Consider the following 17,490-nt stretch of genomic DNA (forward strand, 5'->3'; position numbering starts at 1 on the left):
CTTTAGACTAGAGGAAATCAAAAAAGAAAAGGAAAGAAAAAGGAGTGGAGATGCAGAAATCGAAGTTCGTGAGGGTGTGACACCAGGCTGATTACAAGCAAGAGTCACATAATTAGAGCAGAGGAAAACAGGACAATTAGTGTTTTCCATTCCTGTGTCCCAGCCTGTACCATGATTTAATTCCCTGCCCCAGGGCACCTTTGGCTGCTGTGCTCTCACCTCATCACCAGCTGAGCAAAGCCTCCGTGTGGTGCCTCTGCTTGGGAGTGATGCCATTGGAAATTTTGGCAGCCCCAAATGGAACAGATAACTGGTGAGCTCGCACTGTGGGCTTGCCTCCAGTGGGAGCAATGATTTAAACCACTCTTTTTTTCCCCACCCCCCTCTTTCCAGCCAGATTTTCACAAGTATTTGATGCATTTGGTGAATTTGATCTATGAGGCAAAATTCTCAGTGTGGCCGGCAGGCAATGTATGTGTTTTGCTCCTCTTAGAAGCTGAAATGATCCAAAATTGGAAAGGGGTGGATTTTCATGCTCGGTCTCTTCCGTGGTGCAAAAGGCAGAGGGTGGGAGGAGGCTGCCTTGTTTGTCCTGGGACAAACCACATGTGCTGGAGTTGTGTTTCTTTAGAAGCCAACAAAGGGAGCAGCTAAAGAGCAAACAATAGCTGGTGTTGGAGCGTTCACCTGGGCTAAAGAAGGTCTGGGCTTCAGTCCCATGTGTGTCAGACTTAAATCCACAGCCTGAGCTGCTGCTGAATGCCAGGAACCTGCTGGACAGAGCAGTGCTTTATCCAAGTCCTCTGAAAGTGTTATTCCTTCCCGAGCCAAGGGGCAGATGCTCTCTCCGTCCTTGTGGATGTGTGCAGGGCTCCATGGCAGTGATTGGCAGATGCACCGACTGAGTAGCTGGTGATGCTGCTGGGGCTTCCTGCTCTCTCTGACACAAAATGTCAGCCTGTCGTGGGAGAAATGATGTCTGACAAGGACTAAAAGGTATCAACAAAAGATTTGCTTTAAGGGATAAGTGTTACACTAGAACTGAGTTCACGGCAAGGTTCTGAGCAGAGGAATAGCGAGTGTTAAATGTGTGCACTAAGAAAAAGCGGCACCTGCAATTTTAGGGGAAAAAAAAAGACTGTTACCCATGTGTCTTCTAATTTCTCTGATTTTTTATTTGGCCCAGATAACAGAATTAAGAGTTTGGTGAAAACCAGGCCTGATACCGAGTAGGTTGTGGGATCCTTTAGACCAGCATGTCCAAACCTGGAGCAGCTGCACCTGTGGCAGAGGTGGTTTCTACCTCTTGCAAACACTTCCAACACCATAAATTCTGAAATACATTAAACTCTATGCATCTGAACTGGCTTGAAATGATAAACCAACATTTTTACCCTGTCCCCAGTACACAGAAAACGAAAGCTTCATATTCCCAGAAATTCCACACCAGTGCAACCAACGAGCTGAATGTGAAAGGCAAGGGGGCACCAGGGAGAGGTTCCAGTTCAACATTCACATAATTAAGAGAAGTCATGGCCAATTTAAATAAATTGCAAAGTCAGTGATTTTTTCCCTGCTACCAACATTTTGGGCTAAACTGGCCGTGCTTTGACAAAATTGCTGGAACTGATGATGCTGAAAGGCAGGAGAGCTGTTAAGGTGGACATTTCTCAAGCTGTCCTGCAGGAAAGCAAAATTTGGAGAGACACTTAAAATAACCCAAGGGCTTAGTGCAATTAGAGAAATGCAGAGGGAGAATATATTTCAGAAAAAAAGGTAGAGTTGCCACCTCCTTTCTGCTGTTAATGAGACTGTGAAATAATGTGGTGATTAGTCAGGATTTTTAAAGGGATATGTGAAAATTAAACCATAATTCACATCACCTTTACCGGCCTTTTGTGTAAAATCCTAGAAATTCAAAGTTTTTCACTGTCCACTGTATTTTTAAAGCTCTTGGAGAAGATTCAAGATGTTTTCAGAAAAACTTTATGCCTTTGGTGAGGCCTCATTTGTTTTGAGACAGAACTTCAAACTAACTTGTAAGCTATGTACTAAAGGCATAACATTTTTTGTCATAAAATTTTGCAGTGTGTTTAACACTGATTTAAGCACTGTACTCTTCTGTACAATGCAGACTTGTAAGTGAAATACTTACATCTGTAAAGCTGAAATGAACAGTCAGGGCTACTCAGACTCCTTGTGGGTAGGGCTGTATTTATTTTCCAAGGACTGCAGGACAGGAGTATGCTAATTCCTCCTGCTCATCACAGCAAACAGGGTGTGATGGAAAACCTGAGGGATCTCTTAAAACTAATTGGAAACTCATGTTTCTCACCAGTCCTGAAATGACCTATTTCTTTCCCCTATTTCATAGTTTATTTTTGTTGAGACTCTCTTGGAACAAGTGGAGTCATGATACCAAAACATACAGTGAGTTTAATCATTGTTGTAAAGACTTGCAAGGTCAAGCTGCTGCCTTCAAGGGCTTGTGACACATTTTAAAAGTGTTAATAAAACACTTTCTGTTTGTTTTCTTTTAAACTCAAGGTGTGACTGAAGTTACTTCCCTTGTTCTATCTTTGTTACTTGTCCTGTTTGATAACCCTGAACATGTTCCTTGGTACTGAGGTTGTCTGTGATAGTAATGACCAATTTTTAGCAAAAACAGCTGGAAAACGATTAATCAAAAAAAAAACCCTCTATAAAAAAGCAGTGGTTTTAATATCTATTATTGCTATTCCTTTTATCTAAACACTTTTTATGTTAAGATGATTAGAGAGAAAATTCCTATTTCTCTGTGGTTTAGTGGCAATATCAGGGGCTGGAACTGCAGCTGGTTTGGGGTAGGAAAATACAAACCTAACCAGTAAAGTGTTTATTAGATAAATATTCTGGTTACCTAAACATATGTGAGTGTTTGGACAGCCTGTGTGCTCAAGGCTCATCGTATCAGCAATGAATATTAATATTTTCACAGTCCAGGCTCACACTGCTCAAACGCTTGATATTTAAAACTGAAAATTGCTGATAAGTGTCAGCTGCAAGTGGAGCCTGCTGGAGCCCCAAATATTCCTGTGCTAGGTGGAACAATATGTGTGAAGGGGTTTGAAGGACTCTGGGCTATAAGACTCTGCTGTTCCATACCACAAGGACTCCTGCCTGCATGCTCCATGTCTGGTTTTCACTTTGTCGTGTGTGGTGTTTGAAATGACTGTTCATTTTTAAAATAGAAATGAAATTCATTAATACAGGGAAATGAAGCTTTTATTTTTTAAGCTCATTTTGCCACTCTCCTCATCCCCAATGATTTTTTTGTTTTCTCCCTACCAACGCAGATGTGAAAGAATAATAACATTTCTCTTTAAAAAGGCTAAAATACTTGTTTTGTTATGTGTGTGTGTATAAATATACCCATATATGGATATTAATATATCCATACATATGGTGCACATATACCCTATACATGTAGTTGCTTAAGATTATGAACTTAATGCCAACTTTTTTATTCCCTTCATATCCTGTCCTGAGGTTCCTCCATAATGTAGAATCAGAGTTTACTGGATGATTTCCCTTTCCAGAAAATTGTCTGGCTTCCTGGTTGGCTGTATCAATATTTTGCTTTAGTTGCAGTTTCAGCAACATAAGGTGGAAACAGAGAAAAAACCTGCAAGTACCATTAGCCAGATCAATAGATTTGAAATGTATTACTTTAGATTGGCTACTCCCTTCTCCTACACACCCCAAAATATAACATTAAATGTAATTAAAAGCTGAATAAAGGAATGTGGACTGAGGGGGAGAGAGAGAGGAAGTTTCTCCTCGGTTCTACATAAAGAAATTGTGCAACTACTTTGTACTTCTGTTGTGAAATTTAATATTTCTCTTTTAAACCTGTATTTTTTGGTAAAGGTTTATAGCATAAACCCAACGAAGTGTACAGCACTGTTACTCTCTTTAAGATAGGTTGCTTCTTTGTAATGATGGTTAATTTTTTGGGTGCCTCTGCTGATCACAGGCTGGAAGAAGCAGCACCATCTTTCTGACTTCCTGATTCTTCCTGAATCACTTCATGGCTGGTATTAGTGTGGGTTTGGGGACTTAGTGAAGAACTCTTCTTTTTTCACCCAGGGTATCAAGTATTCAAAACCCAATACAGATGGATTGATTCCTTGTTTAGAAGTGTGAATGAAACACCTTTTTTAGGTGGAAGATGTGATGTGCCCTGTCAGGTTTTACTGGAGTCTGTGATTCCCTCACTGTGGAGTACAGGTCCAGAACTGGAGAGTTATCTGACTGTCTTTTAAAACCGCCACGGTTTGACATATCCCTCTTTCATCAGCAGATTTCAAAGCAAAATCTGCAGCCTTGCTGTTCCCATGATCAAAGAGCTCCACGAGATGTTTACTAACTCTGGAGAGGCAGCACTGGTACCAGAGATTGGAAAGACAAATATATGAATATGGGGAGCTTAGAGGAGGATTGCTGGAGCGTCCTTTCTTCTTTTCCTATTCCTTTACCTGGCCTGAACATAGCCAGCTGAGGAAGACACAGCTATGCCAAGTTTACCAAGGAGAAATGAGACCATGTCCTTTCTGTTGCAATTTGAAACTGTTTGCCACAATTTATAAAGCCAGAGAGGAAAACAGTGCAAGCAGGGCTAATGGTGATCTTGTCTGTCTTCTCTGGGTTGTTTTGTTTGAGTGCCAGCTGTGCCAGTCAGGCACTGGCACACAACCAGCAATTGTCTGTGCCAGTGAAGATTCTCTTCTTGGATTCCTTTGAGAGCACCTGTGAGGCTGAGATCCATGGGTAGTACGAAGCATTTGATTCCATGCTGCACTCCCATATGCAGCCCTGATTCTTCAATTTCTTTTTTTATAATGGGATAGCAGAATGACTTGGAGATGTTTTAGTTCAATGTGGTTCCATTCATCCCTTCTCTGTCATATTTTAATTGGACTTGTATCTTCAGCTGCCTAGTAAGGAATTTATCAATTTAAAATTTACTGTTCTCCAGTATTCCTATTCCCATGATGGGTTCTGTCTGCCCTGAGTAGAGTGCTGAGGTACTTACCCATCTATTCGGGAATATTTTCTTCCTCCCAAACACATCTTGCTATAAACTTCCTGATAAACACATGTTCTAAAGGAAAACCATTTCAACTTGCCATATATGACATTAGGATTGCTCAGCTGTACAGAGTAAGCCAACCTCAACCACTGTGGGATTCCAGGATTCCATGAAGGGAGAGGTCACTGTGGGTTTGAATTTATGGCTGGCTACATCCCACTGTTTCTGTTTGGGTTGCCAGTGGGTTTTTTAGGGGCAATCTGTGTATTTTCCTCTCTGCTGTGCACAGAACCCACTCGCTGCTGTAGCTGCTGCCTCTGGAGCAAGTGACTGCTGCTGTGCCTGATACAGGAGAGCTGTGAGAGCTCTTCTGTGAGACCTAAAAGTGGGTGATCGATGCCTGGGAAACTTGAGCAATCACAGACAGAGTCTTCATTAATCTTGAAGGCCTTAATTATTAGGATTAGCCAATTTTCCTGAAGTCATTAGAGTAGTTGACTATAAATTGTAAGGTTGACCCCTTCCAGCAGTAACAGGAAATGTTTTCCCACTGAAAGTTTGCTACATCCTACAATAAGGTTTGCTGTAGACATAATTTCCGTTTTTTTGTGGTATCAGGACACGTTACTTCCCGAAAAGAGGGAGAGAATATTTTTGATATGTCTTTAACAGGGACTGACTGTTGGATAATGCACAAGGGGCTCCTCCTCTTGAACAGATTTCCCAAATGCCCTTCTCTGGCTTGAACATAACCACTATAAATTGGCCATCTTATCCTGAAAGGAATTAGTGTGACTGCTTCCAGACGTTGGATATAAATTTATGGAATGATTTAGATATCGTTTTATTGCACCTGGCAGAGCACTTGATTCTTCTAGGATGTATCTAGCTGTGAACTCAGTAGATCTTTCCAAAAGATTGCAATTGCAAGAGTGCTGAGGAGAGGAAAAAGGGCTAATGAAGAGATGGAGATTTACTTGGCCAACTGAAAGGAGTGAACCTGGAGACAGCCACTTCTCACTCGAGGGGAGAGCAAGTCCTGACTGGAGGGCTCATGGGCTCAGGGGCTACTGGAGCTGAGAAGGTTGGGTTACATTTCTAGGGGATGCATGACTGCAGAGAATCAGGAAAATAATTCCTTTTAAATTCATTTTTTTCCTCTGCCTTGGGGAGACACTGACAAAATACCAAACAGCCACTTTTCTTTCCAGATAATGGTGATAATTTTCAGTGGAGTGTCCTCTAAGTGCTGTTTTTCAGATCGAAATCAGCAATGAAACACTTGATACAAACTTGCCCAAACACATCCTGTAGTCCTGATAGTCTCCACCTCTGTAATTTAGTATTTTAACTTGTGGGCCAAGTCCTGCCTTAAGATAGGGTGTAGTTATCCCCAAGGAGAACAGGAAGCCATGTTTCATGGACTTGCCTCCAGCATGAACCCGCACTCCAACCTTTATTTTCTTCATACAAGTCTTTATGACAGACTTGACGTTTCTCCTTCCTTCCTCAAATGTTATCCTAATGGGCTGTTAGCAAAGCAGAAATTCCTGCTGTTTTGAAAAGCCCACACAAATGATGATTGTTATGTGGAATGGTGCTGAGTTCAAAACTCACGTCTGTCTGACCATGGGCAAACCCTTGCATTTCCCTTTCTCCATTGGTGAGTGTAAAATTATGGAAGTTGTAACAGCTCTGCACAATTCCTGAGCCTTAAGTTGTTAAGGAAGCTACATGAGCTGATGAACAAGTACGTTTGCTAATATTTACTGCTTGAGTAAAGCAGAGCTTTAGACTGACTGTTATTTTGGCCTGAAGTTTTTACGATCATGCTCCACACAGATCTATCCTGCACTTGATAGGATGCCTTTTGCATTCCACTTTGCCTGCAATGAATCTTGGCCTTCCACAGCCCAAAGTCAAAGCAGTGTGTGCCCTGTTTAAGTAATGAGCTATTGATTTTAGAATTACTCCTTTTATTACCATCATATGGAACTGGTCATATTCTGAGGACTCCTCTCTGAACTGGAAGCTGTTTAATTTTGGTTTGGGATGGGAAGTGGACAGAAATGGACTTCAGGGATTTTACCTATTGAAATTTAGCATATCACAGATAACAGGGACTGTCTGGCCTCACACAGAGCTCTGCATTGTGCTGAAAGAGCCTGGAAAGAAATTACTCTTCTTGCTTGAGCTCAGGCCTCTGAGCAGGCTCCTCACGTAATGTCACCTTCATTTGTCACTGGTTGCTGCACCCTGTGTTCTGCTGCTGAATATTTACAACACCTCCAGGATCAAAGAGACGCTGCCAAAAAAGCTCATGGGGAGAAATTTTGACCTACTTTTACATTTGGCACCACTTTGCCTGCTAGGAGCAGGTGGACTGTGAACAGACCTTCGGTGGAGGGTCCACCCTGACTGGCACAGAGAACCCTGGCATGGCAAAGCAAGCAAAAAGCAGCATTGCAAACAGTCAGAGGTTAAACTCTCCCCCTCTTCTGCCCCCTTGTCTTGGGAATGCGAACTCTTCTGGGAGAAAGGCTGTGGAGGTTGCAAGTTCAGTTCATTTTTGTGTGTGCCTGTTGGTCTTCCACCTTTTCCTGCTGCTGGTTCTTTGCTCTGCAGCACTGGGGGGTGCATGGAGAATCAATTTGCTTTCTGTGGTTGCTTGAACAAGTTTAAGCTACTCAAGCCATAGGATTATTGCAGGTTCCCTACTCCTAGGGAACATAAATGAGAAGAAATGCTACACATCTGATTTTTTCGAGCCTACGTTTTTACTTTCCAGGCTGTGATGCTGTTTTCTTTATGGCTGCAACTATATATTAGAAAGCTGTATTGTCAAATAGTAGAGATCAGTTTGTGTGTTTTCTCACCAAAAATCATGTTGTGCTTCCCCTTGCCTTCCCTCTCACCTCTCCCCTGCGTGTAAAACTCAAAACTTGGTAAAATGTTGTAAAATGTGAAATTGTAAAATGTTGGCAACTTGGTATCCCCACTTTCAGTACATGAACTGAAGTATAAACCTGGGTAGTTTATGGAATAGGTGTGCTGGACACGAGAAGAAAATCACAGGTGGTTTTTAGACCTTTAACCTGTACATTAGGATGAAGTGAGCATGACTTAACAATGCCCATCCATTTCGTAAGCTGGCTCTGGAAGGATCCTGGATGCCTGGTTTTTTTGGAGAGTGTAGACCAGGTGAATTGATCCTGAGTTTGCTGAGCTGATAAACTTCTGAATTCTGTATGGAAATGAACTGACACTGGAGTGGGATTTGGGGAGGGGACATGAGGGGGTTCTTTGAAGCAAACTCTTGCTGTGATTAGGATCTCAGGAGTTGCCTTCTAACCTCTCAAAAGTTGCCTTCTAACCTCTATTAAGCTATTGAGTGCTTACAAGGAAACTTGACAGGAATGGGTTTTATTAATTTGACCAAGTATTAAGAAAAAAAACTCACTGTTGATTCTTCAGTGGATAAGTACAGGAACCCACCTTGAGAACATGGTGGTGAAATGAGGGAAATCAGCCAAGGCACTGGCAGCTTCTAGAGCATCAGAATGTTGATGGAGAGCTTCAGTGGGCTCTGAGAGTTGCATATTCCATCCCACCCCGATATCCCTGAGCAGGAGGGTGTTGGGCTTTCTCAAGCAGCAGAAGTTTTTCAATTGTAAGAACAGGAAATGTCTGAATGACACAGTGAATAACCGTAAGTTGAGAGATACCAAAGCTGTTGGTGCTGATGGAGACCATCTCTGGCCCACAAAGTCACCGCTGTGGCAGTTTGAATTCATGTGTGGTGTTAAACACTCTGCAATTTGGAAGACAACCTTACATCATCGCTTCAGCAGCCATGGGAAGTTTCATCCCGCAGAGTTGGAAAGGCACCAAAAGGATGGTCTGTGATGCACGAGAAATCTGGAGTTTGGAGGCTGTCCATCGGTGTCCCGAGATCATCATCCCTCGCTTTGTTCAGGGCTTTAAATAAAAAGGTCACAGCAGTGTCCCTTTCTTTAGTTTCCTCCTCCCCTGGGGATTATTAACGGCCCTGAGGCAGATCCAGTCTCTCCTTGCACTCACTGCTTTGGGGACTGGATTCTGCACGAGACCAGTGGGAACCGAAGCTGGCTAGTAAAAAATTGAGGAAAGCAAACTTGCCCACACTCCTTTCTATCTGAACTAGTTCTGTAGGTATTTTAGAGCAGCTTAGTTTGCAGTGCTGACAATTCATGAACTTAACCCCTGCAACTCGTGCTGTGCAATGCTTTGGTACCTAAAGGAGCATCCCAATTTTTTTTTCTTTTTCTTTTCTTTTTTTTTTTTTGAGCTTATTTTTAGTAACTTCATGTTTAATGAAAGGTATTAAACAACTTAAGGCTTTTACAGATCGTTCCCTGTGTCTGAAAGGTCCCATTTTAATGTGTATTTTGTGCGTTTTCTTCATCTACCTTCTACTTTTATCTCAGCCAATGACAGTGAGATTCCTAAGGCTACTTTCTCTTTAAGGGAATACTGCTTACATAAATAGTCCTTTACACCATCTCCTTGTTTTATAATATTAATTGTTTATCAGGAGACAGGAAATATTCCTTAGAAAATGTGTTTTCCTGCTTGTGCATGCCTTGTTACTATTTCAATTATGCAGATTCTTGATGCTGTGGAAATTTGTGCTTGATGACGCCAAGGCAGCTGCACGTTGTTAGCATTGTAGGCTGTCAGATGATCATGTGGGATTCTTGCAGCATGCAACATTCAATAGGATTGAAAAAGGGCTTTTGATGCAAGGCATAGCTTTCAGAATATATTTGTGCCTTTTAGTTAGCTAATAGAAAATCATAATTTATTATCTTTAAATTTAAAATGCTGCCTCATTTTTCTTCTGGTTGGTTTCATTTTGGCTTCACTAGAAGATGCATCTGGTACATCCACGATTGAGGAGTTTATTAATGATACTGTCGTTCAGTTCACTTACTTTTTTTCCTTTTAGAGTCCTAGCTAGCCCACAGATTACATGATCACATGTTCATCCAGTCATTCATATAGAACACAAACCACCATGCATGATTTCTTCTTCTTTCTTTTTCCTCTCTGCCTTTTTTACTCCTTTTAAGTTGCTTTGTCATGTTCTCTTTTACCATCCAGCTTAGTCTTTGTCTTCCCCTCGCTGCTATTTGTTCTATATTTTCCCATGCTTGGTTACTGCAATATTATTTGATTAACGGGCTGTGATGATGATGAACCTGCACACTGGAGGAGCAGCTACTACAGTGGTGATGAAGGGATGTAATAATGGTCGCTATCCTCGGAATTCTCTCTACAGTGACTGCATAATAGAAGAAAAGGCAGTGGTCCTGCAGAAAAAAGACAATGAAGGATTTGGATTTGTGCTCAGAGGGGCAAAAGGTATGTGCTTCTGTGTGTGTGTGTGTGTGTGTGAGTGTGTGTGTGTGTGTGATGTGCAGTGGCATGAAGAAATTTATACATCTCGGAATATAAGCAGGAATTATTCTTGGTGCACTTGGTTGCTAGACAACAGGATTCTCTGTGTGCTATACTACTCCGATGGATTTCGGTGGCTTCTCTCCGAAGCAGTTTGCATTTTTACATAGGAGAAGCACTGCATAATCGTTTTGGGGGGAGAAAGTTTTGCCTGTATTTTTCTCGTGCCGGTGGATGTAGTATTTTGCCGTTAATCTGTTCTGTTGTGCAGTTTACTTAACTGTGGGAAACCTGCTTTCCTCATAAAAACTGCTGCTTTATTTCAAATGCCAGCCTGATTAAATAGGGCTGCGAATAGGAGTAGGCAAGAGAGGGATGTTTTGTTTAAAATAGGGTGGATCTTTCTGCAAGGTGACATTGGTGCAGTTTTAGTATGAAAATACGACCTTTTTTTATATCTTCAGAAGCTGCACGTATGTTGCATGGCCTGTAGTGTGCTCATTTTTAAAGCTGTTCATGTGTTAAGCTGCATGGTCCTTCTCTGTAGGCTAAAATCTATCACGGTGGCATTCCTAAGAGTTAAAAAAGGCATTCTATTTAATGATTTGCTTTTTAACTTTCAGTGCAGTTTTTAAAAAAGTATTTAAAAAAAGAATATATATCTATGATGGTATGCCCCATCTCTTGTTCCCCCTCATTTCACATGGGTTCTCCCTTGCCTTGCTTGAGCATGAAAATTATTCCATGTCTTCATTCTTGGGACATGGCTTTTGCTCTCGCCGCTCCCCACCCCTAAACCTAAACCGGTGCCACCGCGGATCTGCAGGGCTGGAAAAGCTTTGCCAGTTTTAGCCAAATGAAATGTTTGGAGTCGAAGCAGGAAAGCCAAAGGCACTGCCTGATCTCTGAGCACTGGTGTGGGTTATCAGTGCTTTGAGCAGGGCTCACTCCCTCTGTGGAAGCCCAACAGTTTCCCTGAGCTTTTCTCCGTAGCAGCGGGGGCACCTCAGGTGAAAGACCCAAGGACTTTCCTGCCCGTGTGTGTACGTGACACAGAGGGACAGGCAGGGCTGTCACAGGGCCAGCTGTGCCTCCTGTCCTTAAAAGTGATTTCTTCTGGTCTCTTCTTTGTTATGCACATCTAAATTTAGGAGGAAAAAAAAAAAAATTCTGGTTGATCTTCTTCATCCTTTGCCACCGACCCTACCCCCCTAGTTAGCCAGATGCTCTCTCCTGGCTACAGCACATAAATCATTTTTAGGTGGATGTTGCCAGAGTTACAGCATTCTGCCAGGCACACAAAAGGGTTACTCGAGCCAATACCAAATATCCTGGAATATCAGAACCCAACTCTTGCCTGGTGCAGCTTGATTTGGTTTGTGTCAGGAAAGGAGTAGGTATTTTCCCCTCTGGAAGGAAGACCTGTGGATTGCTATTGCAGAGGGATTGCACTCTGTCCCCAGCATCCTGATCTCCCGTGAGGCACATCCCTCTCACTTCCAGCACCCACCATTTTTTAACCCTAAATTGGAATGGCCAATGATAGGCCTGTAGTCAAGTGGTAATTGCAAGCACTCCATAACTTTCTTTTTTTAATGTGGTATTTATTTTTAAAGCTGACACACCAATTGAAGAATTCACCCCAACTCCAGCCTTTCCTGCTTTGCAGTACTTGGAATCTGTGGATGAAGGGGGAGTAGCATGGCAAGCTGGCCTGAGAACTGGAGACTTTTTGATCGAGGTAGGAGATCCTGAAATTTGATTCTCAGTGCTCTGTTGGGGAAAGAGAGTTGGAGGATTGACTCTGGAAAAAAGTGTGGGATGCCTCTGAGCAACAAGTTCAGTGGGCTAACACCAGTAATGTGCTTCACTTGATCAGTTTAAAACTTCCTGCAGCATTCAGGAAAGCAGTGACAGAGAACAATGGTCAGGCTGGCTGGGAATTTTCTGGTTGTTCTTTTTGTCCTTTGGGAATACACTGTCAGAGATATTTGAGAGGTCGTAGTTGAGTTATTGAAATTTAGATGAATTTCAATATTTATTGTAGGCTATCAGTTCTGGTTTCTTCTATAAGTTTTCGGGGAGTAACCGAAATTAATGACTTTTTATGCAACTGTTTCTGCACTCAGAAATATCCGTGGTCTAGTGGTGTTTAGTAACCATGGAGAATAAAGCAAATTACTTTGGCTTGAAATTGAATTTTTCCAACACTACACTGTAAATACAAAAAAAAAAAAAAAAGCAATGGATGTTATTGCAGTATAAATTACTTTATAAAAAGGGTATATTTAAATACTCTGTTTGTTCATGCCAAAAATATCTTTGTGTTTGATATTTTGGAGGATTTTTTGTTGGTATTTTAGGTTTTGTTTGAATGGTTGGTTCTCCTTTTGAGTGTTGCTGGGCAGTTTGCAGCAAAATCATGATTTGAGATTTTTCTTCCTCTTTCCTCCACAACCTTCTCACAACCAAGAAAGGGATGCTGTGGTTCTGTGAAACTGGGTATTGAAAATAGGTCTTTTGGGATGGATTGACCAAGCCTTGTCCTTAAGATCTATTGATTTTAAATTATTTGATGTGTTCTTCTTCAGGCTCATGTATGATTTGGTAAAATACTTCCCGGTGTTACAACGTTTATTTCTGCAGAGCTGGCTTTTGCATGCGGGAGAGGGTACAACACGCATCTTTTTTTGGAGTGTGCCTTGAACTCCCATGGTGATTGAATTTAAATAGTTGCACCACTTCCTCACAGTGTAGCCGTGAAAGAATAGGCTTTGCAGGCTTCTAAAGTAAATAGATGTGCATTTTTATCTCTGTCTTCAAGCACATTTCCCTCGCTGTTTGTTTACTTAAGAAGAAGCGTTTAGCAGAGCATTAAAGACCAGCTTACAAATGGAACTGCCTCATTCCCTGGGCAGGGATCCTTCCAAAGCTCTCCTTATTCCTCTTAGGTGGGGTTTTGAAACAAGGATATATTTTTAGAGGTTGGTTTCTTGTTCAGCTTTTAATCCATGGCAAGTATGAGGAGTCTGTACTGGCAGGTTGCACAGATAGAACTGATGATGAACAATGTGCAATTTAATTGATTATGGAATGAAAAATATGCCCATGGATTTTTTTAAGATCTCTGAAGGGATGGAAGAAGTCTGGGTAACTGATTCCACACAAAGCTTACTGGTTTTTTGGCAAATGAGAGAAGAATTATAATTAATTGTCTAGACAATTTACTCCTAGCCCTAGCTTAGAAGAGCAGCTAAACATGCACATACATTGCTGAATCAGGAGGACGTTAATCCACACTCCAGCATATTTGTAATTAATTCTGAAAGAAGCCATTATTACATGCAAATCAAATCCATTTCTGTGTAATTTATGTTCATCGGGGTTACTCTGCTCTGAATTTTGCAACTTAATTAACAGGATATGATAATCCTGAGAAATGACAACTTGGCTGTTGCAGGAGACTTTTCTGTTGGAGAAAGGCAGGGCTTTTTTCTGTTCTATGGCCAACATGCAGTGTACAGCCCTGGCTGGCTGGAGAAAGCCATCTTTAGAGATATTTACAGTGAAGCAAAAGATTGTTGAAATAGGAGTCCACCTGCACTTCTAGGAATGCCACACTACTTTAGCTTTTATGCTGAACGAGAAGATTTAAATTTCCATGGCAGCAAGTGGTTGTCAGCCCTGGAGTAGCCAGCCTGCCTTGCTGCTAAATGATTTCTCCCGTGACTCTGAAGTTTATGCCTCTGTGTGTAAGCACCACCTCAACCATTTGTAAGTCATATAAGGCATTTATCATAAATGTCACATGAATAATAAAAGAGTTAATGGGCAACCAAGATCCTAATTAGTGCCATTTATAACACTCGAGGAAGGTGCCGGGTGTCAGGGAAGGGAGAGTCCGGTTCGGCAGGGGGCAAAATGAGAGGCAGAGCAGATGTTTCGCTCTTGCTTGAGGAGGTTTGGTGGCTTGGGGTCATGGAGATGAGGGGAACCTCACTCTGGAAAGACAGGTTTGACAGGGAGATAGGTCCTGTCTTTGGAGAGCACGAGGGCAGGAGAAGAGAGGGCATCATTTCTTCATGTACAGTTATGGTCTGGAATCTTCTGAAGGAGGTAAAACTTCGAAATCAGCTATGAAACATTATTATAATTCGTGATTGGAGTTGATATATGTGGAGCAGAACAAATAAAAGATACGAACAAAAAAGGAAGAAAAGGTGCTGTCTTACTCCAGCAGATAAATGGAGTAGGGATTACCTGGAGCAGCTGGCATTGTATCATATGACTGAGTTTTTATCAAGTGTGCAGTTCCCGATTTGTCCAGCCTGTACGACTAATTTTAACATGAGACTTCAGAGATGAACATTACACTTGCCCTTGGAAACAGTGCTCACAGAGTCTCCATGGAAATTTCTGACAGCATGTGGTTTGTCTCCTCCTTGCTTCAAGCCCAGCCGTGGTTTTTGTCATAAAAATTGTAAAGTGTGTAGTGGCTTTCCGGGATGGAGCACAGGGCGAGTGTACTGGAAAAGTGCAGGAGTAGTTTTAGAGCTGAAGGAGTGAGGCTGTCAATAGACGTGGATTTCCATAAACAATTCAACAGATGCCAGTTCAATGTGATTTTTTTTCTAAGCTTTGATGAACAATCAGAAAACAAGGATTTGGTTGTTATAACTGAGATTTTCCAGCATGCCCTTTGTGTTATTTTTAACTATTTTAGTTGATGTTTTCTTGAATCTTGATATCAGCCTGATTAAAAAGATAGATAGAAGTAAAGCAACATATTAGGCCAAGTGCTAGAAATTGCAGTCTCCATTAGAAAGGGGTTAAAAAATTCCAACCATCACTAATTCTTTTGTAGGTCATTGATAACTCACCAGTGACGGGATTTCTATACTATAAGTGCTCAGCTTTGTAAAAATTCAGAGAGTTCTGCCTTGAAACATGACTTCAAGAATTCTGGAAGGCGGGGTTGTGTTGGAGATTTGCCTTGATGACATAAACAAATCTAACCATCTTTGAGTAAAGAAATCCATTAAACTGGAAGGCCTATTTTACCTCAGAATATGTTTTTTTGGAGGGTTTAGTGTGGTGAGATATAGATTGTCTTTTAAAATGAACCCCCAGTGGATTATTAACTATTTGTTCTTGTTGTCCCCATGAGTGTGCAGCTGTTCTGCAGGTGTTGCCTGATGGGGCCCATGGGGATTTTTCCTGTCACACAAACAATAATGTTACAATATCAATACTCAGAAAGACGAGTTAATTCTGCAATATTTTACCAGAACAATGCATTTGTTCTCTAAATGAGGCATTGCAGTTTGCATTATTGTGCCATAAAATCTCTTATTTTTCCAGATAAATTGAAATGTTATTGTCTTCAGAATAGCATGGCTGCTTATTTACATTCCAGTTAAAATGTAAACTAGATAGACCTGGTGAATTATTCATTTATAAAATAAAACCAAAAGGGAAAAATTCAAGGTTTAATTTGAGGATCAAAACCAGAGATGGTAATAGAAGAAATTTCATCATTTTGCTGCAGAACTCTTCAGTTGGTGCTTGTACTAAAACGTGCAAAATATCTGTAATATAACTGCCTGTATTTCTTCATCCTCGAAAGCTTTTACAATTTACTAGTACAAACTTTTCTTTAACTGGTTTTGAGTGGAAAATAAACATTTTATTACAGACAGCATTATTTTGTCATTGTATTAAAGATATTTGTCCTCTACTGCATGTAAGAAGTAGCAATAAGCATTTAGGGAGACATCTATAAAATATCTGAAATATTAAAAAGAAACCCCAAAGACCCCACCTTCATACACAAATACCTTTAGATTGATATTTAGCAATAGGTTACTGGTTTTATTCCAGTAAGCACTTTATACAAACTTGAAAACTGCTGTGGGAAGCAAACTTTGAACTTTATTGTTGTAGCTTAGACTCTGATAATTATGAATATTTTTAGCAATGTGATGCCTTACATTGGTATTCAAAGGCTGGGTGAATGAGTGGTTTTACAAAGCCAGCTATTACTGATTCCAATCCTTTTAGCAATAGAGAAACCTTCTCATCCTTTGATAATCTTTGTTAATTACCCTGTGGCTGCATTTTATTCCTAGTGTGAACTTTGCTCGCTTCCACCACCAGATGCAAATCTAAATTTATTTTTTTCTCGGGCAGGCTCATGGGGACCATGACATTTTTTTTTGCTCTTGGAGATAAGTGGAGGCTTTGTTAATGGCTTTGTATGAACAGGGATTCTCACGTTGCAGATGAAAGTTTGCTCATCTCCTCCCAGCAGTGTGGACACCAGCTCCATGCAGTGCTTCATAAGAGTGCTGTGTGTAGGAGGAAGAAAGCAAACCAACATTCTCACTACATTTCTGAGGGCTGGATTTAGCTCTCACACTTAGGCCTTTTTGGGGCACCAGCAGGGTCAGGTCCACGTTAGCTCAGTGTCTTGCAGGAGGGTTTTTGTTGCCAGCTTGGCTGCTGCTCCTGCCCTGCCAGAGAGCCTCCCCTTTGGCAGCAGAACAGCCAGGCTGGGAGCTGCTCTGTTCCTAGACAGCACCAACTTTGGGTTTGGATCAACTCTACAAACCTCTTTTTAATGATGAGGGGTTTGCCAAAGCTGCAGCAGCACTGCAGTGTTTGAGCTTCGAGAGAGCGCGTTCCAGGCTTGGAACTGGATGGTCTTTGGTTCCTTCCAACACAAACCATTCAGGGATTTCTTATATATCTATACACAGCACCAGTCTGGGCACCACTGTTTTTAAATCTGTATATTTAATTGACACATAGTTTGATCTAACCAACCATTAGAGGACAAAGCTTATTTCTGTCAACCAGTTACTTGTCATCCTGTTGGTGACACCGGTAAATTATGTCTGCTAAGCACCAGCAAGCCCCTGACACTGCTTAAAATGCAGGCTCTCAGAGTGCAAAGAAAACTTTCTTCCTGTTTTGCTTTT

The 17,490-nt window shown here is 41.3% G+C and overlaps 1 protein-coding gene across 6 annotated transcripts in view; it reads left to right on the forward strand.

Moving 5' to 3' along the window:
* SHANK2 (SH3 and multiple ankyrin repeat domains 2) overlaps positions 1-17,490 on the forward strand; it is a 272,609-nt gene that overhangs the window by 145,871 nt on the left and 109,248 nt on the right. For all 6 annotated transcript variants that reach the window (XM_017733032.1, XM_017733033.1, XM_017733036.1 and 3 more), the window contains 2 exons: positions 10,392-10,474; positions 12,127-12,251. In XM_017733032.1, coding sequence (XP_017588521.1) covers positions 10,392-10,474; positions 12,127-12,251 — 208 coding nt within the window. The remainder of the gene's footprint in view (positions 1-10,391; positions 10,475-12,126; positions 12,252-17,490) is intronic.

The sequence above is a fragment of the Corvus brachyrhynchos genome, unplaced genomic scaffold, assembly GCF_000691975.1.
Source record: "Corvus brachyrhynchos isolate BGI_N302 unplaced genomic scaffold, ASM69197v1 scaffold315, whole genome shotgun sequence".
In the NCBI taxonomy this organism is placed as follows: domain Eukaryota; kingdom Metazoa; phylum Chordata; class Aves; order Passeriformes; family Corvidae; genus Corvus; species Corvus brachyrhynchos.